At 29.7% G+C, this 25,067-nt stretch overlaps 2 protein-coding genes across 3 annotated transcripts; both read right to left on the bottom strand.

The window, feature by feature from the left end:
• Positions 1–725: 725 nt before the first annotated feature.
• On the bottom strand, positions 726–1,683 carry LOC136078472 (uncharacterized). The gene is made up of 2 exons (XM_065794244.1): positions 1,627–1,683; positions 726–1,574 (listed from the first exon to the last, which is right to left on the bottom strand). The coding sequence occupies exons 1-2, from the start codon at positions 1,681–1,683 to the stop codon at positions 726–728; spliced, it is 906 nt and encodes a 301-aa protein (XP_065650316.1).
• Positions 1,684–2,574: 891 nt separating this feature from the next.
• LOC100202235 (acetyl-CoA acetyltransferase, cytosolic) lies at positions 2,575–21,572 on the bottom strand. Of its 2 annotated transcripts, XM_065792371.1 has the most exons (7): positions 21,332–21,571; positions 20,990–21,171; positions 20,356–20,473; positions 19,025–19,168; positions 10,672–10,952; positions 3,683–3,793; positions 2,575–2,801 (listed from the first exon to the last, which is right to left on the bottom strand). In XM_065792371.1, the coding sequence occupies exons 1-7, from the start codon at positions 21,525–21,527 to the stop codon at positions 2,625–2,627; spliced, it is 1,209 nt and encodes a 402-aa protein (XP_065648443.1). In that variant the 5' UTR covers positions 21,528–21,571; the 3' UTR covers positions 2,575–2,624. The 2 variants fall into 2 exon arrangements, with proteins under 2 accessions (XP_065648443.1, XP_065648444.1); XM_065792372.1 differs by lacking the exon at positions 19,025–19,168 and having other exon boundaries at positions 21,332–21,572.
• Positions 21,573–25,067: the final 3,495 nt, after the last annotated feature.

Raw genomic sequence — 25,067 nt, 5'->3', positions numbered from 1 at the left:
TGAGCACTTTTGCTACTTTTTTAAAACTTTATGTGTTTTTAAGAAAACTGTTGACGATTAACTTTTGATTTGTGTTTTATGTACACAATGTAAAGTTTTATAAGTGCTTTATATGTGCACAATATAAAGCTTATATAAGTGGTTTATGTGCACAATATAAAGCACTCCAAATAATTTGGCAGATCACATACCTGCCAAATTATTAGGCGGATTACTTATATTTAGCTTATTTTATAATCCTCTCTGCTGTTTATACCATAAAAATGCTCTGCTTACCGATTGTACCTGACCAATTTTTGGTTTTTTTAAAGGTCGACGATTTTTAAAGCCGGGAAGGGGATCTTGGTAAACTTGGGGGTAGTTGGAAAAAATTTCCGAAAAATAATAAACCTCCCCTCCCTTATATTAATTACCAAAAGTAAGTTAAGATTGCAAGTAAATTTTTTTTTTGTATATATTATGCTTCACACTTAAAAAACATAATTTAAGTTTCTTTTAAAATTTTTTGGTTTCAGTATTTATAACGGGTGATGCGGAAGTTATCGGACAAAATAAAAACGTCAATAACTTATTTATAAATAAAAAAACAAACTACTATTATATTTTTTTTAAATAAAGCATTTATCTTTTAATAAAAATATATTATTTTTTATATGAAAAAACACCACCATCTGCAATTGATCTCAATTTTGCTCTGACGCCTTTCATATGCGACTGTAAAAAGTTTAAATCAATTTCTTGTAGTTTAAGTTTAATGCGATCAAAACTTGCTCTGTTGAAGCTTGCCAATCTCCCTCGTAAACCTTCTGTGCCAAATGTCCCCAAAAATTTTCAATTGGTCGTGCTTGAGGCACATTTGATTCTTTATTAACGTAATAGACATATTGGTCCATCCAATTTAGAGAATCTTTAGAATAATGAGAACTTGCTAAATCTGGCCAAAATAAATAGTTAAAGTCTCCATGATACTTGTGAATAAATGAAAGAAGTCGTTTTTCTAAACATTCATTAATATAGATTGATGAATTGATCGCTACAGCCTTGGAAGTGCGAAACAATGGTTTGGGCATACCACGGTCAGATATGGCTATCCACATTAATAATTTTTTTGGAAATTTCTCTTTTCCTCTAAAACGAACACTTTCTGGGCATGTCTTTTTGTTGTTTGTGTAGTATCCAGAATTTCCAGGCATGTTGTCCCCTGCAAAACAAAAGTATTTTTCGTCATCGATGACTATAAGCGATTTTGTGTTATAGAGTTGATTAACTAGTTTCCTGCTTCTTTTCTTTGCCTTTATTTGTTGTTCTATAGTGTGTTTTGGAGTCTTTTCACGTTTTCTATATTTAATATTCATTTTTTTGAACTGACGACCAATTGTCGATTGATTTACACCGAATTTAATACCTATTTTTCTCTGACTGACCCCTTTTCGATTGCTGACAAGTCTCGTTAATTCGGTTTTCTTTTCTCTAGTCCAGGATGTCGGACGACCAGGGTGCTTTCTATCAGAAAACGATTGAACAGTTTCAAGTCTTTTTAGGTTATCATATATTGTACTTCGAGCAAATCCTTCCTTTTCAAAAGGGTTTACGATTTTTTTTTTTTTTTATGTTAGGTTTTTTTACGAAAAACATTTTTAGTCGCTTTCGAAAAGATTCTCGTTCAGCTGCATTTAACCTCATTTTAAATAATTGTGTTTCAAATAATAAAGTTTATAATTTATAGAACGTTTACGCCTACGCATAAAACCACAAAAACTAATTATTATGCTCAAATAATGAAATTAGGATTTGTCCGATAACTTCCGCATCACCCGTTATTTATAGCCGTTTTTGACTCTTCCCTCTTGTTACATCGTCACATTTTAGGGGGTTTTACCTTTTTACAGTTTAACAAGTAACAAGTCTCGCATGAGTCGTCACAAAACCACCAACCCCTCTAGAGCGTGACGTAAGGGTTAGGATCAGGGTTAGGGCTGTCGCTGACTGTTTTACCGCTGACGGCTCTAAAAGTATGACAATGCAAAATAAACAAATTGACTAAAAATGTTCTGATTTTAAAATACCGCAATGACCGAGTGACAATTATTTAAAGCAAAATAGTATTTATTTGTTATTTCACACAAAAAAAAAAAAAAAAAAAAAAAATTATCACACTATTATACAAAGCAAATTGTGAAAAGAAATGATATTGATGGCATTCAGTATTTTTTTTTTTTTTAAATTGTCTTTTTTTTACAGATAATGGCTCTTAACCGTGAAAATTCTAGTAACCGAAACTAATAAAAACAATATTTTAAAAATTGTGAATACAGGGGGAAAGGGGGAGGGGGCTTTTACTGAGTTTGAGTTATCGTGCTTGAACTGACCACATTTTTACAAAAGAAAAGCAGCCAAAACCTTTACAGAACTTTTTAAAACATACCATTTATAAAAAACATATTACAAACCTTGAAGTAGAAGTAGATTTAACTTTTTACTTTTGTTTGTTTTTACTCATTGTGCTTTTAAAAATATGCTCATTATCAAATTGTCATTCATTAAAATAGAGAGAATCTTAAACATTTTGAAGTCTTAAAAATTCAAAAAAAAAAAAAAAAAAAAAAAAAAAAAAAAAAAGGGAATTAGTGTATAAGTCTTTCAACGCACATGGCTATTCCCATTCCTCCACCAATGCATAAAGAGACCACACCTTTTTGTTTCTTTAATCGCACCATTGAATGTAATAATGTAACTAATACTCTTGCACCAGAAGCACCTATTGGATGACCAATACCTATTGCTCCACCGCAGACATTAACCTTAAACCATAAAATGTTACAGTTGCAATGTTAAGACACATTTTTTTATAACGTAAGATATGATTTGTAGTGTTGTTACGACTATTAAACAATTCGACTATATTAAAAAAGTCGACTAAAAGTCGATTTAGTCGAAGTATGGGAATAACTTATTTTTTTTCAAATAAATTGTAATAAAAATAATAAAGTAATTTATACTCGCTTTCTATTTTTTAATATCATATCATTTAAATAACAATAGAGCAAAACAATATGAGAGAAAAGCCGCTCCAACAACAGAACAATCTATTGCCAGATCACAATGATTTAGGGACCGCCTTAAATACTTGCTATATATCAAAAAGTCATTACAATCATATTTACAATACGATTGTATAAGACTAATGTCATTAAGATTTTAGAGCTTCACAACTTAATTTTGCCCCAGGGCCCTGAGCCAGCTTGAAGCGGCCCTGTATGAAAGTATTTATGAAAATCACAAGTATCGAATAAACAAAAGAAAAAAAAATTAATGAAATACATAATCGAAAGTTTAATTAGGTATAAATAATGCTAACATGCTATAAATTAGATAAAACTTTAAGAGTACAAAAAACAAGGTAAAAGTTATAATATAGCGCATACTATTGCTATTAAGTGAACAAAAATTAAAAAGTAAAACCGAATAAAAAGATATAAGGATTTTAAGATTTTTACTCGACTAAATCGATTTTTAGTCGATTAGTAGGAAGTCCATAGTCGAATAAATCGACTATTCGATTTTTCAAAGTCGATTAATTTCGACTAGTTGAAGTCGATAACAACACTAATGACTTTTGAAAATATAAACAAAACCTTATAAAATCACCTAATTTTGTTAGCTGTTATTCAAAAAATCATACCTTATGCATTGGGATGCCTAGCTCTCGAATTACAGCAATTGACTGAGCAGCAAATGCTTCATTTAACTCGAATAAATCCACCTCTTCAAGAGTCCAACAAGCATTTTTAAGCTGCAATATAGTTAATTTTATTTTTATTCTCCATTATTTAATAACAATAATTTAAAATATATGTGTGTGTATATATATATATATATATATATATATATATATATATATATATATATATATATATATATATATATATATATATATATATATATATATATATATATATATATATATATATATATATATATATGTTTATGCAAAAGAGTTTTGTAGCAAATAATGCATAGTTTGCGCGTGTATTTCTTACGGCGGGAAAACTTTTTTTTTAAACATATTTCTATGATATATCCGACAAATGCCTATGTTTGATATATTATAGAGATAATAACAAATAAGTCTTGAATTTTGTATAGCTATATTATTATTTTTTAATATTGGCTAATTTAATTTTGTATATTATAGATGGATATAGATAAAAATGACCTTAAGGATAATGATACAGTCTTTGATGTAAAATTGTGGCTTCAACACTATAGTTTTTCTGAAGCTGTTAGTCAGATTTTTTATGGTATGATTTAAGTAAACTTTATTTTCAACTATTTCAGTTACTATTAAAACAATAATGATACATCATTGCAAAATGTGCCCTTATTTAGCCATAAGTGATAAGGCGTCACTGAGATGCAACAAGTTTTTCAACTATATTGTAATGCTGTTGGGATGTGGTCTTTTGTTTAAAAATTGTTTTTCTTTTAAAAGTCGTTGCGAAAGAAAATGAATATTGAAAGTTTCTGCTCTCCAAATATTATCGATTTGATATATTAATGATTGTGGGGATAAAATATTGGACGAAAGAAAATTCGATGTTGCTTAAATTAAAATATCATCACAGGTTGACATCATCAGCCCTCAATTATTTTTTTTTAATTTTATTTAGGTGCCCCAAGAAGTCCTTACCGTCTTATCACAGAGCACCGCGGATGAGCATTTAATTGGATGTTCATGCCTCCTTCCTAACCGATGTCGCAAAGCTTGCCCAGAGGCGGGCTTTGAACCACGGATCCATTGTTTCTGAGGTAAGTGCGCTATCACTGCACTACGGCTGCTCAATGACATTGTTATGCTAACTAATGAGCTGTGACATCACAACATTTTAAACTGAAAGCAAAAGTTGGAAACAGAAATAGGTGAACTAAGTGACGAATTACAAAGTTGATTTATTTATTTTGTGATATTTTAGATATTTTGTGCCTTTTATAAATCAGCTACAAATGCTTTTAAAATTGCCAGAAATGGAATGTATATTTGATAAAAATAACAGAAAGTTACATCAAGGAGTTACTATGACTAATGTTATTCATGGCTTTAAAATGTCAGAGACCATGAGTTTTTGCAACTATATCCGGATAGTTTATTGTTTACCTTGTTTACTGATGATTTTGAAGTTGTCAATCCCGTTGGAAGTCACAAAAAGAAAAACAAAATAACAGCTTTTTATTGAATGTTGCTAAATACTCCACCAACATATAGAAGTAGTTTACAAGCTATACAGCTTGTATACAAGCTATACAGCTTGTTTAGCTAAGTCATGTGAAACCCGCAAGTTTGGTGTCACATCTCTATTAGAAAATTCAAACAGTGCTATAAATCTTCGGAAAAATGGTGTGGCTATGAAAACCTCAAAGGGTGAAAAATTGATTTATGTTTCATTGATATTTGTTTTAGCAGATACTCTTTGCTACACAGAATGTGGGGGGATTTAAAGAAGGTTTCAATTATGCTCAAAAGTCTTGTCGTAATTGTGAAATAGAAAGAAATAAGTGACGGCCATCGGTCGTACTTGTGAAATAGAAAGAAATCAGTTGAGGACTAGTTATACAAGTTTTCAATTTCGATTGCGAGATGAACAAGAACATCTAGAAAGAGTTCAGGAATTGTTACTGTGAACTGGCCTGAAGAAAGATGCAGCCTATTGGTCAAAGGAAATGTTAATGGTGATAGCACGTTCACTAATATTCCATATTTCAAACTAAATTAAATAAAAAAAAGAAGATAGCGATGATGATAATAAATCATACAAAGAACTTATATTTGAGTTGTTGATGAAATTGCAAAGTGCTATGGATTTAAACGGAAAGGGTTAAAATGTAAGTCCTTCTTTTTTTGAAACTCGTAGTGTCGTAGCGATTCATGATTGTCAAGAACAATCATGAACTAAATGGTGACAAAATTCACTCTAACAAAAATAAGCTTTGGTAGAATAGTATTCCCAGAGCGCTCACTGCACAACACACTGTCACTAATTTTTTAATTTAAAAATTAGTGACAGTGAAGCTCTGGTTTTCTTTTTAGAAATGAAGAAAACGATTCTGTACCTCACTTTTTTTCCCATGAAAGAGGAATTAAGTGTTAAGTTTTTTTTGCCTAAGGGACCATCCTTATATATATTACATACCAACTGAGGGGACGGGTGATGTCACAAGTTTGCATACGAGTGCGTATGGGGGGTTGAGTTGGCAGTTCATGTTCACTTGCCAATTAAAAATGTTCGCTTTTGCCCAATAAAAGGTGAATGCCGTTCACGCTCATGGCCTATTAAGGTTATAAAGGTTGAATAACAAAAAAAAAAAGTGATCATATTCGCGTGTGAAAATCTGGAGATTTTTGTGTACTTAATAAATGGATGACCCCTAAATATATATATATATATAGTAAACAAACTCTTGCACTTTTGCAGAATTGAGGCTATAGTATACGCGTGAAGCCTCTAATATGTACTTATAAGTGCACTTTCTTCTTTCATAGTAAAAGCATTTTTGCTGTTGTGAAGCACCATGATACCAGGCACATAAAGCACACCTGATGCCAAGCACCCTGACCAGTTTAACTGTGGCAAACTACAGTTAAACTGGTCAAGGTGCTTGGCATTGCTTTGACTTTGATGCAGTATCTTCTAAGTGTCACATAAAGAATGCCATAATCTGCTGCAACTCCTTAGCATTTTTCTTCATTTTCAACTACTCTTTTGACAACAGCAAGCATTGTATTGCTGGATGTTGTCCCTTGTGCCGGTATCTTTCTTTTATAATTACGCATTCTGAAAATAATTTTTTAATGCCGATAACTCTTGGACTACAGTAATTTTACAAAATTTCAATTAGCTGTGACTGCAAATAGTTTTCAAGAAAAATTCTAATCGTATATTAAAAAAATAATTAAAATTTAAACAACAAACCTCTTTGAAAAACTAAATAAAAGAACTTTTAAAATGTTTAATTTCTAAGCGCACAACATTTTATACAAAGATTTGTAAAGAGTTGAAAACCATTATTTTTAAGAATTCAATTGATATTAAAAAGCCACAACCAATGGCAACCAACGGCTTGTGTTCAAAATAATTTAGAACAAGTCACTGTCATATCTGTCTATTTAACTCTTGCTACCGCACAACGTGCGATAGCAAGAGTTAACTAGACAGTTAAAATTTACTTTCATGTGTACAGTTCTCTAAAATCTTGAGCAACAACAAAATTTTCACAATTTATTTTATCCAACAACAAAAAAGTATATATGTTAATTCTTGAAACCTTTGTTACCTGTTTGTAATAATAAACTGTTCATTAGCCGGTGCAAGAGTTCAATAATTCAACTAGCCCCGTGTTCCAACTAACCCCGGTCTCCTCTACACATATACGTGTGTAATTGTATGTGTATTTCATGTAATTTAATAATATGTATACATATATTATTATATTTAATTAAAAAATACAACATTCTAATGAAACTTGAATTTTCATGCCTATTGGCAATTATCAGCCATATTTATTCTTTAAATCAAGAAAAAACTGTTTAAAAATACAAAAAAAAATTTTAAGAAATAGAATGAGTTCTGACTGTTAATCACTTGTGTCGAATTGGGCTAGAAGAAACTTGTTTCTATGCCTAAACTTTTTTTAATTAACAACTTTGGATTTTTGAAGAATAGAATTTCATACTTTTTATTTATGTATACTTTACAGGATTTTGTGGTTATAAGCATTGCATTGTTTAATTTCCACTTAACAAATGGATCTAAATTGGCATCTTTTAGTTTCCAAATTTCCTTTGATAGTTCCGCGTCATTTTTTTACTTGAGAATACTAAATGTGTTTACATGGTTGGCATAGCTAATTTTATATCTAATGGTGTTTTGCTTAAACCATGTAGTCTATTATTACCAGCATTTTGAAGAAAATCAACACTTATAAATAGTTTATCCTGTAAGATAAACACCATCACTACTTAAGCTTAAATATTAAACATAAAAAAACCGTCACCACCACCTAATTGATGGATATCTTGATTCACAAAGATTCCAATACTTACATGCTTAGCCTGGACATATACTTATACAACAATTTACCAATTTATGTGGTTAACTTATTGCTCTCCTAACGTTATTATAAATTTATACTGATGATATATAATGATATATATAATGACATCTATATTGATAATATACAATATTGATGATTAAAAATGGAGGTTTGATAATTTCAAAGGATTTTTGGATATTTTTGTACTTTTAACATACTTGTTTAAATTTCAATATAATTAAAATTTTAAAAAAATTAATTAGTAAAAATAAGAAATATTTAATTTAAAAAGATTTTTGTCATTTGTGTCTGTAATGCCTCTGTAATGCTCTTGTCCCTGTAATGCTTTACAACGCCTTAAGACATTCTTAATTTTTAAATTTTATTACTAAGTTCGAATGTTTGATATTTTAAGGATTAAGTTGTAGCTGTAGAAAGTATGGATTAAGTGTAGTTGTAGAAAGTATGAAATTTTATCATGCAATGATGATATGAAGTTTAATCAAGTAATCACTGAATCAAACAGGTTGATTCATTGTTTAACATCAGTATCACTCCAGCTTCTGTATCTAAAGTGATTTCCTGCTTAGACTCTTCTACACCTCGTGGTCCAGATAACATACCTGCTATAGTCTTGCAGAAGTGTTCTCCAGAGCTATCATCTATACTTTCAAAACTATTTAGCAAGTGCTTATCAGAGTCTTGTTTTCCAGCCTGCTGGAAAGCGGCATCTGTTATCCCTATTTTCAAATACTCTGGAGAGCGATCTAACTCTTCTAACTACCGTCCTATTAGTCTTTTCCCTATCATAAGCAAGATTTTTGAATCTTTATCTAACAAACACTTAATCTCTCATTTTGTGTCTAATAGCATCATCAGTATGGATTTCAATCTTCTCAATCTAGAACTGATTTGCTAACAGTAATAACCGATAGGTTTTATTGTGCATTAGATAAATAGATAGTGGAGAGGTTAAGGCTATCGCTCTTGACATTTCTAAAGCTTTTGATAAAGTTTAGCATGCTGGTCTTCTCCATAAGCTTTCTTCTTACGGTGTATCAGGTAACATCTTTAAGATTATTGAATCCTTCCTTACCAACCATAGTATTAAAGTTGTCATCAATTGGACAGCACTTTTCTTCATTTCCTGTCACTTCAGGGGTTCTATCCTTGGCCCTATACTCTTTCTAATTCACATTAACAATCTTCCAGATATTTTCACATCTAAGGTGGCATCGTTCGCTGATGATACGACCATTTATTCTTGTCTTGATAAAAAGTCAACACTCTCTGATTGCTTAGAGGGGGCATTAGAGCTTGAAAAGGATCTCACTTCTGCTACAGCATGGGGCTCTCAGTGGCTGGTGAACTTTAATTCAGATAAAATGCAATTTTTTTCTGGCAATGGTTATCGCAATAATCTAGATCTTCCTATATTTATGAACGATAATGTACTTGATGAGGCATCCACCCTTCATCTTCTAGGATAAACTCTTACCTCTGATCTTTCTTGGAAACCATATATCAAATCAATTGCAAAATTAGCATCTGCTAAGGTTGCATCTCTTTATCATACTTGCCAATTTCTTACTCAGGAATCTACTCTTTATCTACATAAATCTCAAATCAGTCCTTGTATGGAATACTGTTGCCATATAATGTCCCCCTATCATCATCTTCCAATAATGTCCCCCTATCATCGATGCCCTTTCTTTTTTAAACAAGGTGCAAAAACACATTGTTGGAATTGTCTAAAAAATCAATGTGATAGTGGTTGGAGGTTGGCTGCAAGAGCAGGTCCAACTATGTTGCAACATAGTTGGACCTGCTCTTGCAGCCACCCATAACCATTACCACATCATCATAATGTTGCTTCTCTTTCTCTTTTCTATAAATACTATAATTGGCACTGCTCTGAAGAGCTTGTGTCTCTTGTGCCATCTACAAAAAAATCATTCTTGTGTTACTTGTCATACAATTAAGTCTCATCCTTTTACTGTGACTGCTCCTAAGTGCTCCAAAAACTCCTATTTGTCTAGTTTTTTTCCTAGAATATCAGTTCTTTGGAATTCGCTTCCTTCATCTTGCTTTCCTGATTCATATTATTTCCAATCTTTGTCAATCATGTCACCTGTCAATCGTTATCTTGCTCTATAAACTTCATCTTTTCTCTTCCAGTAACTTCCAACTCTAATAGTGATTGCTTGCAGCCTTGTTGGAAGTGAAGATGAATATTTAGTATTTTTGAAATACATCCAGGTTGTTTGTAAAAACTAATATTTTAAAAATTCAGATTTTTTTAACCTGACAATCTTGATCAGCAAGGACTCATTTTGGGAGTTCAAAACAGCAATTTTGATCCTCGGTTCAAAAGCTTTTGTTGAAATCATTCAACAACAGGTAAAATTTTATATATTTGTAATAACTATTACAAATATATAAATTTTTAAATAACTATAATAATTGATTCCCAGTTAAATGGCATTTTGGTTATCATACCACCTTCAGGTTAAGATAGGTCAGAGTGGTAAGTAAATGAAAAAAACAAATTATTTTATACAAACTATTAAAAATGACATATACCGCTTTTTGTACAGCAAAAACTGGAGCAATACCCATAATAGATGGCTCAACACCAATTTGAGCCCAAGCTACAATTCTAGCCAATGGTGTGCATACTTTTAACTCTTTTGTTTTTTCCATACTGCATATAAGCATCATAGCAGCTCCATCATTGATACCAGAAGAGTTACCAGCAGTAACTGTCCCACTACCATCATTTAAAAAGGCTGGTTTAAGTTTACATAAACCAGCCAGACTAGTTGAAGGTGTTGGAAACTCATCCTTTGTTATCTGCATTAAACCTAAACAATGTTATTTAAACTCAATATTTTAATTTGTTAACTAAAAATTACATATATGTAGAATAAAAGTATTTATGTAAACCTTATATGGTATGAATCAATAACTTTATATGGTATGAATCAATAACCTTATATGGTATGAATCAATAACCTTATATGGTATGAATCAATAACCTTATATGGATGGTAAACTTCCTAGTGATAGTCTTATAAAAATACTTATTCCTGTTTTATAATAAAAGTTTTGATTTGGGTGAGCATGTTGAATTTGTTTCAAGTTTTTTTATATAAAAACAACTTTTGATGGAGTTCTGAGTTTCATGCCTTTCGGCAATCATCAGCCATTGTGTATAATTCATAACATAAAAATGTCTAAAAAATACAAATTAAAATTACATTGGAACAAGTTCTGACGTTACAAAAACAAAACAAAACAAAAAGTCGTCAAAGATTTTAGTTTCCGGTGTCGAATAAGAAAAGCAAAAATTTTTTTTAATGCTGGCATTTTGATATTATTTCATATCTTTTATTTATTAAGTAATTTTTCTCCTCTGTATGATAATATATGAAATTTCTTGCGGAGACAAAGATCACAAACTTTTTATGCTTGATTGTAGGGCTTACATCACGCTATTATCTTCCATGTAATCACAGATTTTATATTTTTTGATTTTAGTTTCCATATTTCTTTGAAAAGTTCAGTGTCATTTTTATATTTGGGTGCATTGAAAGATTTAAGATGGTTGGCGTATCCGGTTTCACTTATACCAAAATAAACTTTATTTTTGAATTCAGGATCTCCAGAACTTACAGTGGCTTGGTATACAACATTGTTAGAAAGGCATTGGTTATTTAATGGACACATTTTTTTATCTATGCGTTTGAATTGTTTCAATGTTATATTTTCATCATGTTGTAAAATCTTGTTGTTATGTGCATTTATTAAAGACTTGACATTAGGCATGCAACTATAGCTAAATTTTATATAGTTTCAATTAAAAACTTTATGAAGCCTGTGTCTTACTGAAAAGTGTAGGTGAATTAGAGCTAAGAAGCGATTTCCAATTTTAACTTCAAATTTTTTTTGGTAAGTTTTGAATTATATACTGGCTTACCTAAAGCCTCTTTGTACGGAAGAATGGAATTATTAAACACAGCTTTCATTTACTGCTATAGTCGATAATCTTAACTCAATAGTGCAAGGGATTTCTTTTATTATAATTAGGTGGATGGTCTGAATCAGAATGAACATAAATAAGTTGGCTGGTAGGTTTACAATATGGTTGATAAGAACTGTCAATCAAGTTTAATTTTACATAGGGTTCGGAAAAAGTGTCTGCGCCGACGTAGATGTCGGCGCAGATACTTTAACGGAAACAAAAAATTTCAATTATCTGAATCAAATGTCTAAAATTATTTTTGAATAATTTAATTATGCAAAAATAATTTCAGACATTTGGAAAAACTCATAAAAAGTAGATAATTATGATAATTATCTACTTTTTACGAGTTTTTCATTACTTATCTGTTTCTTTTTGGTTCGAGCTACATATAATCAATCAATATAAACTTTTATAAGTGTTTCTTACTACAATTTAAAGTGATTTAGAATCAAGAAATCGAGTTTTTTCATCATTCAAAATGTTTAAAATGGAAAACATCAAAACTTCGAATTATTTGACAAATCTTGATCGAGAGAAGCATTCTGGCACTTGTTTAGCATGTAACAAAACTGTTCAATGGTCGAAGGAACGCCTTGCAGCGCATAAAAGATCAACATGTCCAAACGCCAGTGTCGAGGAAAAAAGGTTGTTTTCTAAGCATAATTATGAATCGTCACATCTAATCAATGATTCTCAGCAACTCCCTTCTATGTCTGATTCACCGACGCAGCGTGTACATCCACCAATTAATGAAGAGCTCAAAAATGATATCGACACGAAGCTTGCTAATTTCTTTTACCATACGGGTATATCATTTTGTTTAGTCGAATTGGAGGTTTTTAAGGATTTTGTTAAGTTGCTCAATCCATCGTACACATCTGTCATCCTGAATGCTAAAGCCTTATCAGGATCTCTGCTCGACAAACAATACACAAAATGTTCTACTTCGTAAATGAAATTTTGAATTCTGAAACAAACTTAACACTGATGTCTAATGGCTGGGCAAACATAAGAGGCAATCACATAGTGAATTTTTGTATTAAAGCGCCCGATCAGAAGCCTTTTTTTTACACCTTGATAAATACATCCAGAATCATTCAAAATTCATCTGCAGTTGCCAGGGCAATCTTACAAGTTATTGAGAAGATTGGCTTACAAAAATTTACCAGTTTCATAAGCGACAAAGCTCCTGTTATAAAATCAGCATGGAGGATCATCGAGGAGAAATATCCAAACAACTCGGCTAGCGGATGAGGAGCTCATGGAGTCAACTTGCTTGTAAAGGACATAGTTTCTACAAATGAGGCTACAAAAACAGTCAAAGATGCAGAGAAAATCATCAAATATGTGAAAAATCATCACATCGTGAAAGTAAAGTTTGATGAAAGACGAATTACAGCAAGTGTTTCTCTTTTATTGTCCTTGCCTGTATCTTCACAATGGTTTAGTTATTATAAATCAATGAGCAGTCTCCAGCTACCAAAATACGTTCTTATTAGGTTGGTAGACAAAGAAAGTACATTACTGAAGGAAATTCAACAAAAGAATACATCTGCTGATGTATGGCGTTGATAAAATCTAACCCATTTTGGGACCGTCTCTATAAGCTAATGTTAAAAGCATTGAATTTCCTTCCAACGTGATCGGAAAGCTAGAAAGTACAATTCATATATGGACGATAAAGATATAAACAAAAAGTGCAATCTCGCCTCGATTTTCTCTTTACACCAGGTATTGGAATTGCTTTCATATTAACGCCCAAAAATGTCGCAGAAGGTTTATATTTGAATGAAGATAAAACCGATTTTATCACTGCTACAGTTGAATTCATCAAAAAGATCAAACCTGAAATTGCTGACACTGCTAAAGGTGAATTGATTGCTTTTACAGGAGAAAGTGACTAAGAAATCGTCTTACGATTGAGAGAGTTGAAAAGCTGGTATTCTTGTATACCAATAGCGTGCTGATGGACACAAATGACAAGACTAAGTACATTCTTGAAAAAGGTGCAATTCTCAATGAAATTGAATGTCAAGAAATCACCGAATAGGCGCCAGCATTATATTTTTTTATAACTGTAAGAATCATTGAAAACTCCCATTACTATCATATATTTTAACTTTATTATAAATTCAGTGATTAGTAACTCCCGTTACTAATCACTGAATTTATAATAAAGTTAAAATATTACTTAAAACATTTTTTAAGTTTAAAACTTTTTTTTTATTTCAAAAAATCGTCTGCAAAGCAGTAAATTTTGTCGGCGCCAACACCTGCGCAGACAAATTATACTGTCTGCACATATCTGCGCAGATCTGCTTTGCCACTGATTCAACTGTAGTTTATTTTTTAATTCATAAATAATTTTAGATAAAATAATTTTGCTAATTTTTTCTACATAATTTTTCAAAGGATTTAAAAGAGAAACTGAAGGGTTGTTAATAAAATTTTCCTTTTAGTCCTTTTAATGTTTTATGCAATGTACATATGGATTTTAAGTTCTTTTTCATATTATCTTAAAACTTGCAATTTATGTTGCAAAATTTTATTGATTTAACAAAGTTTATGAGATCTTTTTCAAAAAAACACATTTCATTTATTTGTGGTGGGCATTGTAATGATTTGATTTATTAGTCTTTATAATTTGAATCATTTCTTGGCTAGTTATTTATTAAAAAGAACGTTTTCCATCTCATTTCCTTTATGAGCAATTCTGTTTTGTTTAGTAGTTTTAATTTAAATTCTTTTTCAGATGGAATCGCTATATTTTGATTGAATATTTCAAGTTTACTTTTTCTATTTTGCCGACGACTTGAGTAGAGTACTCAACTTGTAGGAGCAAATTTATACATAAAAAGATAATGTATTATTATAGTATAATAATAATAATACAAACAATCTTGTGCGTTTAAGAGTGCTCAATACTATTAAATAATAGAGCAATATTTATTTATATAAAATGAATAAAAAAAACTTATGATGAAACTGTATATATAAATCTATATATATAAAAAACTCTCTATATATAAAAAACTAAAACTTAGAGTTCCATTAAAAGTTGTTTTAATTCATTTTATATAAATAAACATTGCTCTATTACTTCATAGTATTGAGCACTCTTAAACGCACAAAAGTATTTGTATTATTATTAGTATACCATAATAATTTATTATCTTTTTATGCATATATATATATATATATATATATATATATATATATATATATATATATATACAGGCTCGGTGCAAGGCATTCCAAAATAAGTGAAAAAATATTTTAGCGCCATAAAATACCCAACTAACCTCAAAAAAAAAAGGTTCTTAAACTAAAATTTACCAGACTGAATTGTGTCAAATATCCAACTAGCCGACTAAATTGCCTAAAGACATGTTGCAAATGCGGTAGTGGTGTAGTGGTAAGAGTGCTCGCTTTGTAAGCAAGAGGTTCGGAGTTCAACTCCTACCACGTCCCTGGAAGTACCGCGCTCAACTTAGTTTCTCCCCGCAGCGGTCTTGCTCGGCAAGGTTTGTGTTTCGGAGTTAAAGAGTTGATAGAGGGTTGCACCACGAATAACAACTAAAAAAAAATAACAATAAATAAAAAACGCACCAAAAAAAAAAAAAAATGAGTAGCCTCCTCAGCTGTAGTGGCCCCCCTCGGGTCTTGGGGAGGTGAACAATCTAAAAAAAAAAAAAAAGCGGTATAAGTACCTAGCTACTTAAACCATGCTATCGAGCACCTCTTACATGTTCTGTTGCATAAAGCAACCCTTCTGTTGCATAAAGCAACTTTGACACTTAAAAAAAAGACTAGTGATTATGTCTCAATATATTATTTATCTCTGGTAAAGGTGGGGTGGATCCCTGAAAACCTTGACTAAACATCACGGTTTTCTGTCTAACTTTAAGTAAGTTGTCCCTTACTTAAAATTAGGTGGAAAACCGTGATGTTTTTGGGACAACTTACTTAAAATTAGGGGATCGCTCTAATTTTAAGTAAGTTGTCCCAACATCCCAAAAAAGGTCATTGAGACAGTCAATAGTCTCATTTTTAAATTTTTAATTACTAACACATTAATTACCTAGAGTTAGTGTACAAAAAGTTTCCGCTAAAATCAAATGTAAAAAAAACAAATTGTGAACAAAACCAAGCTATAAAAAATTTAGGCTATGGAATTTTATAACTACGAATTTTAATGCATTAAAATTTTAACATTTTAATGCTTGCTTTCTACTTTAATTAAAAAAAAAAAACATTAAATTTTTGATAAAAGAACTATTTATATACCTAATAAAGAGCAAACAGAAGCTCACAGAATGATTGATTGAAGTATGGCTTCGAGATCCAGGCGTTAAAGCATTGATCTTATAGGGCATAAATAGTATGCCAAGGCAAACCAAAGCTTTTTTAGAGTTGAAAGGACTTACTATCAAATATTAAGTTTCATAATATGCTTTTTATATATCAATATATAAATTATACAACAAAAAAATTAAGTTGTGATTACTTGTAGTGCATTTTGGACACATCAAAAAGATGAAAAGTTAAAAATTGAGTTTGGGTTTAATCATATGAGTAGGTACTGTATAGGTTATAAGTAGGAACTGTATATGCTATTTAAGGTACTGGGGGATTTCAGAGAAAAAAAAAGAAATCTCCTCTTTTTGAAGGTTTCTTTAAAAATTATAGAACTGAGAATGTAAAAATTATTTAATTTAAAATGATTTTTGGCGCTTTACCAAATTATTGAGAATGCTCAAACAGCACATGTTCTTTTCTCTCCATTACATAATTTTAAATGCATCCTAACTTGCAAAACTAATGTTAAACATTAAGGTTATAAAGTAGTTTGGTTGCTACTAAAAAAAAGATGATTGAATTTTAAAGTTTAAAAAAGTAAAAGGTTAGCTGCACTTTTAATGTCCTCCAAAAAAAAATGTTTTCTAGTTTAAAGAAAATGAGAAATGATTTTGAAGCCGAATGATTTTGAATTTGTTTCTCACTAAAGTTGAGGTATAATAAAATCTGTCCAACAACATCTGTAGTTGTAATGATGTAAAATAACATCTGTCTAGCAAACATCTGTAAATACACTGAGGTATAATAACATGTGTCTAACAACATCTGTAAATACACTAAAGTGTAATAACATCTGTCCAACAAAATCTAAAATTTCATTGATGTCTAATAACATCTGTGTAAAAAGTATATGATTACTACAGATATAGTTACATCTTTTTAATTATCTAAATATAACAACATCTGTGCCACTACATCTTGAAATTTTACATATGTTCTTTTCAATTATGTTAAGAACAACTACATCTGTACAACTACATTTGTGAATTCTACAGATGTAGTTACATCTTTTCAATTATATTAAATATAACTACAGGATTTTATGAAATTATTAAATTATAATGCATTATTTTAAGCAGATGTAGTTACATATATGGTTTTTTTTCAGATGGACTACTCTACAGATGTTGTTCAACAACATGATGTAGTAGTCTTTTATCTATCTTACAATGACAAATAGGTCAAAAGTTATGCAAGTTCCATAACCTTTGATCTATTAGTAGTCCCAATACTAAGAGTTAAAAACTAGTTGGATACAAGTGATAAATTAGGACTAATTATATAATGGAGAATTAATGTATAGCTTACAACCATACAGATTTTATCCTTCGGAAGTCTTTTAAATTGGTATATTCTAATATAGAATAGTAATTTTATGAATTATTGAGTGTATATCTTGTTCAATGATTGTAAGATAGCAATAAGTTTGAATCTGAACATTTTGTGATTAAATATTAAACCAGCAATTTATATTAAAAAAATTTAATGAGATTTAAAAAAAGGGTCTTTATTTATTTAATTTTCATGAAAGGGGTTCCCTCTGGTAACACCCTGCTAAACAAGTGGAACTATCTTTTTTTTTTTTACCAGGCATTATATATTCTCCTCTTTATCAGTGATTACCATATAGTAACCCTAATAACATAGATATCATATTCATATATATATATATATATATATATATATATATATATATATATATATATATATATATATATATATATATATATATATATATATATATATATACAGAGCCGGATTTACAGGCAGGCCAAATAGGCCATGGCCTAAGAGCCCCGCAAAAAAAATAATCAAATTTTAATTATTGGAAAGTGCATACATATTTATTAGAAAGTAACTGTGTAAAAAAATTTTACTTTTTTATTTTTCTGAATATTTTCGTGATTAAAAAAAAATAAAATATTTTAAGACAAAAGTTAAACAAAAAGCATTTTGAAACATTTTGTTCATTTGAATGAATAATAACTTTAACGAACAATCAACGCAATGATTTTATTTAACATTTAACGTTTTTTTATAATATTACGTTTTTTTATTAAGAGTTCAACCAAGAACCTTCTAAAATATTTTTTAGAATGACTTGGTTCAACTTGATGATAATTTATATGCAGAAATTGAACATCTACATAAGTATTTGAAAGAACATTTTAATGCTCAAGTTCCTAAAATGTCCCATTTGGATTTGTACAAACTTATAAAGGAAAAACAAATGGAGGCTACATTTCCAAATACTGTAATCTTTCTTAAAATTTTCATATGTTTCATGATATTCAACTGCTCTGGAGAAAGGTCATTTTCAAAATTATGACTAACAAAAAATGATTTACCATCAACTATGTCACAAAAATGTTAAACAATTTTACATTATTTCAAGCATATATATTATACATATATATTACACAAATATATATATATATATATATATATATATATATATATATATATATATATATATATATATATATATATATATATATATAAGTATGTATGCATATATATAGAGAGAACATTTGAAAAAAAGAAAATTGCCTTTCTCTGTCTTGACAGCCACTGGAACTATTTCAGCTTTAAAATGACCTTCTTCTAAAGCTATAGAAATTTTTTGTTGGCTATCCAATGCAAACTTGTCCTGATCTTCTCTTGAAATATTCCATTGTTTTGCAATATTTTCAGCTAAAAAAAAAACATCTAATGTTCCTCTTATATACATGTAACTAATAAATTTGATTTGGAATTATTTATCGGATTTATAAAAAATAACATATTTGATGTTCTAAGTGGAGTTAATTATTTTGGACCCTTGTGGGTTCAACATTATTTGTCATCTATGTAAACAACTTTATGGATAAGATAAAATCAGTTCATAAAATCTATGCTGACAACACTAAACATTTAAAAAAAATTAGACCTGAGTTTCATGATTCTGATTGTCTGATTTTTCAAAACGATTTAAACAAAGTCACAGAATGGTCAAAAGAATGGCTATTGGAATTGAATGTTATAATTAAAATAGTAATTATAAATATGCAATGAATAATGAAAATACATCACTTACTCTTGAGGCAACGAATATTGAGAGACCTTGGTATCTTTATATCTAATGATCTAAACGAATCAACACATACAGATTGCAACACGTAAAGCGAATATGATACTCGATCTAATGTTTTAGAGTAAACTATACACTACCTGTTAGACCGTATCTGGAATTTGCTGTTTCGGTATGGTGTCCTTATTAAAAAGGTGACATTAAATAAATCCAAAAAATTCAGCACAAAGCAACAAAGGTACATCATGATTTAATAGGATTACCTTATGCTGAAGGGTGTCGGTGTCTCAATTTTACTACTTTGAAAACTCACAGGCGACATGGCGACTTGATCCAACAGTTTAAACTAGAAAATGGTTTTGAGATTATCAATTGGAATAATACACCACTTCGCTCACCATCCAACACCCTAATGCATGAATTCACATACAATAATGGTCATCATAGTTTCTACACAAATCATGTTGTTAATGATTGGAATAACCTGCCGCTAGCATGTAGAAAGGCCCTGTCAGTTAATGCATTTATGAATAGAATTAACAAGTTTTTAAATTAAAGTTTTTTCTGTTTTTCTCAGTTTTGATATTAACTTACTTGCTATGAAATAACAAGTGCTTTTTTTCCACCTAAAGTTTATATTGTACAAATCATAAATTTTTGTACAATTTATTTTTTATTTTTATTTTAATTATTTGTCATGTAATCTAAAGACTTATTTAAATATATTACTGTTTCTATAAGAAATTAAAAAATAAAAGGTTAAAAGAAAACAAAAACAAGATTAAAAAAGTTGAAAAAAAAGTAAATTAACCTGTAATTCCCATATGATATCCGTAGAAAGCATCACTCAACCCATCATGGACTAAACCATTTATTTTAGGGCAATCTTCAATTTTATTACCCTGGATAACATTTACATAGTGAGGAACCTTTAAAATAGAATTATGAAAATTTTAAACATTTTTAGTTTCACCAATTAAAAAAAAGACACTGTTTCACTAATTAAAAAAAAAAATTAAAAATTATCCATTCATAACACCAAAACTTTTTTTATTCAAAGACTTAAACACTTTCTATTTAAATACTTTGCAAATGATAGACAAACTAAAAAATGTAAACAATTTTGCTAACATTTATAAGGTTTTCTTATAAATGTTAGCAATTTATAAGAAAACCTTATGTATATATTTAAATTCAGATATATTTAAAATAAAATATTAATGTTCCCATTTTAACAAGGTCTGTTATTGAAACTTTTAGTTTTGCTTAGGCATATAGAAAAAAGATTATACAGAACCATGAAAAAATAAAAACCCTATCAATGTCTTTTTAATAATTCAAGTTTTTTTAAAGAAAATTATCTATACAAAAAAAAATATATAAATATAAATTTTTGATAGAACTATTTAACCAATTTATTTTAACTGTAACTAATGTGTATTTACATTTGACATGCTTTCTTGCCCACCAGCAATTATCAGGAGAGATGGATCATTCTTTATAGCTTGGTAGGCATTAACAACAGCTTTTAAGCCAGATCCACAAAGACAGTTAATCAAAGACGATGGGACAGAGTAAGGTAGACCACCATTAACAGATGATTGTCTAGCAGGATTTTGTCCTTGACCTGCAGTTTAAAAACAGTGAAATATTAAAAGTTATCTTTACAATTGCGTGAAGATTGGATATAAATTAAACTTTAATTGGTATAATACAAAAATAACAAATAAGAGAGGTTGAATGTTTAATTTGCATTTTAAAACATAAAGTTAACAAATAAAAAATGCCTGCTGTATAAACTTGACCAATTATAACTTCTGATACTTCGTGCGGATTCAAGTCACAAAATTCAATGATTTTTTTTATTAAGACAGCTCCTAATTCATAAGCTTGCAAGTTCGTAAATGCTTTTTTATATTTTCCTACAGGAGTGCGAAAAGCAGCCACAATTACAACATCGTTTTCTTTGTACATAGAACTCATTAAAATTGAACTTAATGAAAAACATCTTTAAAATAATCTTATTTTGATATCTGCTGCAGCCAATATATAGAAGATGATAAAAAAAATATTAGAATTTTAAAAGATAAGAACAGCAGATTGAGCTTTCTAACAAATCGAGATAACTATAGAATTTGCAGTTTTGGAGTTTAAGAAAAAGTTTCAAATGAAATAAATTTAAAAAAGAGAAGCTTTCTGTAGTTGCATTTTCTGGATTCTTGAGGAGGTAGTTTTAATTAAAAAAAAACTACATGTTTTAAAAATTGGTTATCAAATATAGTTAAAATTTGTTATCTAATATAATAGCGTATGGTTGCGTCGCTATAAATAGATTTTACAATTACACGCGCAAAGTGCTTTTGTGGAGTTTGCCATTCTGATAGTCGTTACCCAGATAAATTGTCACCAGAAACATTTTTTTTAAGGTTTCCCAAGCCTCGTAAAGTTGAAGAATGGATGGCAGATACAAAGATAGAAGAACAAAACAAGAAAACTGAATTGTGTAAAAAATGAATTTATGCCTGCGGCAGAAAATCTTTTAATATTAAGGTGGTACTAGCCCGACAAATTTCAAAATTTTCAGATTTTTTTTTTTTTTCTAAATTTGAAAAATAGAATCATTGTAGATTTCAAAAATGTATAGTTTTACTATGTTTTTAAGTAATTTAGTGACAGAAAATGTTAATTTGGTAATGTGATCTCAAAAAGAAGCCCTTAGCAACCGCATAGCAACAATAAACAATGCTTACTTTTGGGCTAACTTAAATTTCATCAAACAATTAATTTCTATTATTATTCTACATTTCATATATAATATTCTTTGCTTTATATCAACTTTGCAAATACGTTAATTCCATTAATAATATTAAATTGAATTGTATAGTGAGAAGGAAGTGAATTTATAACAGTATATCAATAACAGCTTGTTATGATTATTTTATTGAATTTATTGCATTTATTTTTCACATTTTACTGCTTTATTCTTAGATGGGAAATAAAAAAAATAGCAAAAGAATAAAAAGAAATTATTTTCATGGAAATCAACATAAAATGTCTGATCAACAAAACATTTCACCTGAAAGTGCTTCTTATTCAAATATGTTTAGTAGTACTAATAGTACAAGTGCTAAAAAGTTAAACAAAGCAGTTAATTGTATTGGCAGTTCAGCTAAAAACAAACAGACATCTAACGACCTTAATTTTTTTATATTTATACATTTTGGCACTATGAAAGATTTATTTGAGGAGTTCTCACGCTGTTCTGAGTGTAGCTCACCTGTAAGCTTACACATAATAAAAATGAACACAAAGGGTTTTCACTTAAATTATGTATAAAATGTAGTGTTTGTTCAGCATGCAGATTTTCTTATACTTCTCCTCAATATATACCTTTACAAAAAAGTAAAACTGTAAAAAAAGCACATGAAATTAACTATCGCACAGTTATGGCTTTTGGCGAGATAGGCAAAGGTCATGCTGGAATTGAAACATTTACAACAATGATGAATATGCCATTTTCTATTGCATTTACTACTTATAAAAAAATTAATAAGACTCTTTATTGTGCATATGAAAAATCTGCTGAAAAAAGTACCCAAAAAGCTGCTCATGAAGTGCGTCAAATGATTAACATCAATGCGTGTAGCAATGATATTGTTGACTGTCATATTTCTATTGATGGAACATGGCAAAAAAGGGGTTATTCATCCCTTAATGGCGTGGTATCTGCAATTTCAAAGGATAATAAAAAGGTCTTAGACTATTACACTATGTCAAAATTTTGTAAATCTTGTGAGATTTGGTCAAAAAAATGCAAATAAAAAATTTGCAATAAAAATAAAAGAAAAGTTGAATGACAGTAAAACTCTCTCAGGTAAAGGAAGACTAACTGATGCAAGTATTAACTTAATGCAGAATTACTTTGGTATGGCTATTCGTCAGAATGATAAACTCTACCCTATGAAAAAAGCTGTACTTGCAGTTTTATGGCACTGCTGCGAAGGTGATACAGCTACGCGTCATCAATTTTGTCCCAGAACCAATACTAGCTGGTGCAAATGGCAAAGGGATAAGATTACAGGACAATGCACTTATAAAAACAAGTTAAACCTACCAGTTGCTATAAAAGACCTATTACACCCAATATTTATGGAACTTAGCTCGGACAATCTTTTGTCAAAATGTTTACACAGCTATACCCAAAATCCTAATGAGTCTTTTAATCAAATAATCTGGGAAAAATGCCCCAAAACACATTTTGTTTCAAAAAATGTTTTAGAGTTAGCTGTTTTCTCTGCAGTTATATCTTTTAATGGAGGTTACGTTTCCCATAAAGAAACATTTAAGCAACTTGGATTTCATTGTGGAAAATATTTCCTTCTCGGTGCAATTAAAAAAGACAAAAATCGCGTCATTCATATGGAAAGGAAGGAAAAAGAAGTGACAAAATCAAGAAGGAAAAAATTGAGAGGTATAAAAAAAGGATTTAGCAAGGATGACTCCTATGTGTCTGGAAATTTTTAAAGATATATATTGTTAAAGTTGTTTTATTTTGTTTTCTTGCGTTTTCTCTGTTAACAGATTTTTAAACTTTGAACAAGAATATCTTTTGAACTACTCGGAGATTATGGCTAAAATTTTCACAGATTGTTCATCAGGTTACTGTGAAGGGATTTGATTAAAAAGAGACTTTTATAGTTAGCTGTTGTCGAGATATTAACATTAGCAGCACAAATTTTACATAAAAATAAAAAATTATTTTTTAAAGTGCAGCCATTTTGATTCTGTAAAAGTTCTGATGGCGATTCTGGTCAAATCCCTCAATTAACATGTTGTTAACCTTTTTGCAAAATTTTAGCTTCACACACTGACTATTTCATGAGAAATCCTTGTTTAAAAATGTAGTTAAAATTGTATATTTTTTGCTGACTCAGCATGTTTTCGAGTATACTAATACTTTTTATTATATTTACTCTAAATAATTTTTTAATGCACATAGTTTAAAAAAAAAAATTGCATCAAAATTAAATAAATTGACTGTTTTAATTTTTATGGGCTAGTACCAACTTAACAATGTAAAGAAAGACATATATTTGCTCGTTACATTTTTTAGGAAGCAAAGGTCCTACAAAAGACCATTAACTCTATTAACAAAAGGAAAAGAAAAAACCCAACCATTCGCGATGTCGCTGTAAAGCATAAGAAAAAGAAAGAGATATTGGAAGATGTTGATTTTCAAATAGAAAGTATTATTCCGTCTTATTGCAAATCTATTACAGAAAATTTTATTGACGGTAGTCAAATTAAAGTTGAAATTAATAGAAATTTGGGCCATTATTATGATTTCTTAGCTTTAGATGCTTCAAATAATATTACTGTTAAAACATGTGACCAGTTTACGAAACTGTTATACTAAATAGAAGTTTTGACAATTCTATTCAATTTCCCTCAACACCTCATTCAAATTCTTCTAGTGTATCAAGTTTATTATCTAGTAATGTCATGTCAATGGAGTATATTTTA

The sequence above is a fragment of the Hydra vulgaris genome, chromosome 03, assembly GCF_038396675.1.
Source record: "Hydra vulgaris chromosome 03, alternate assembly HydraT2T_AEP".
In the NCBI taxonomy this organism is placed as follows: domain Eukaryota; kingdom Metazoa; phylum Cnidaria; class Hydrozoa; order Anthoathecata; family Hydridae; genus Hydra; species Hydra vulgaris.
Note: the sequence above shows the minus strand (reverse complement) of the source record. Positions and strands in the feature narration are given on the sequence as shown.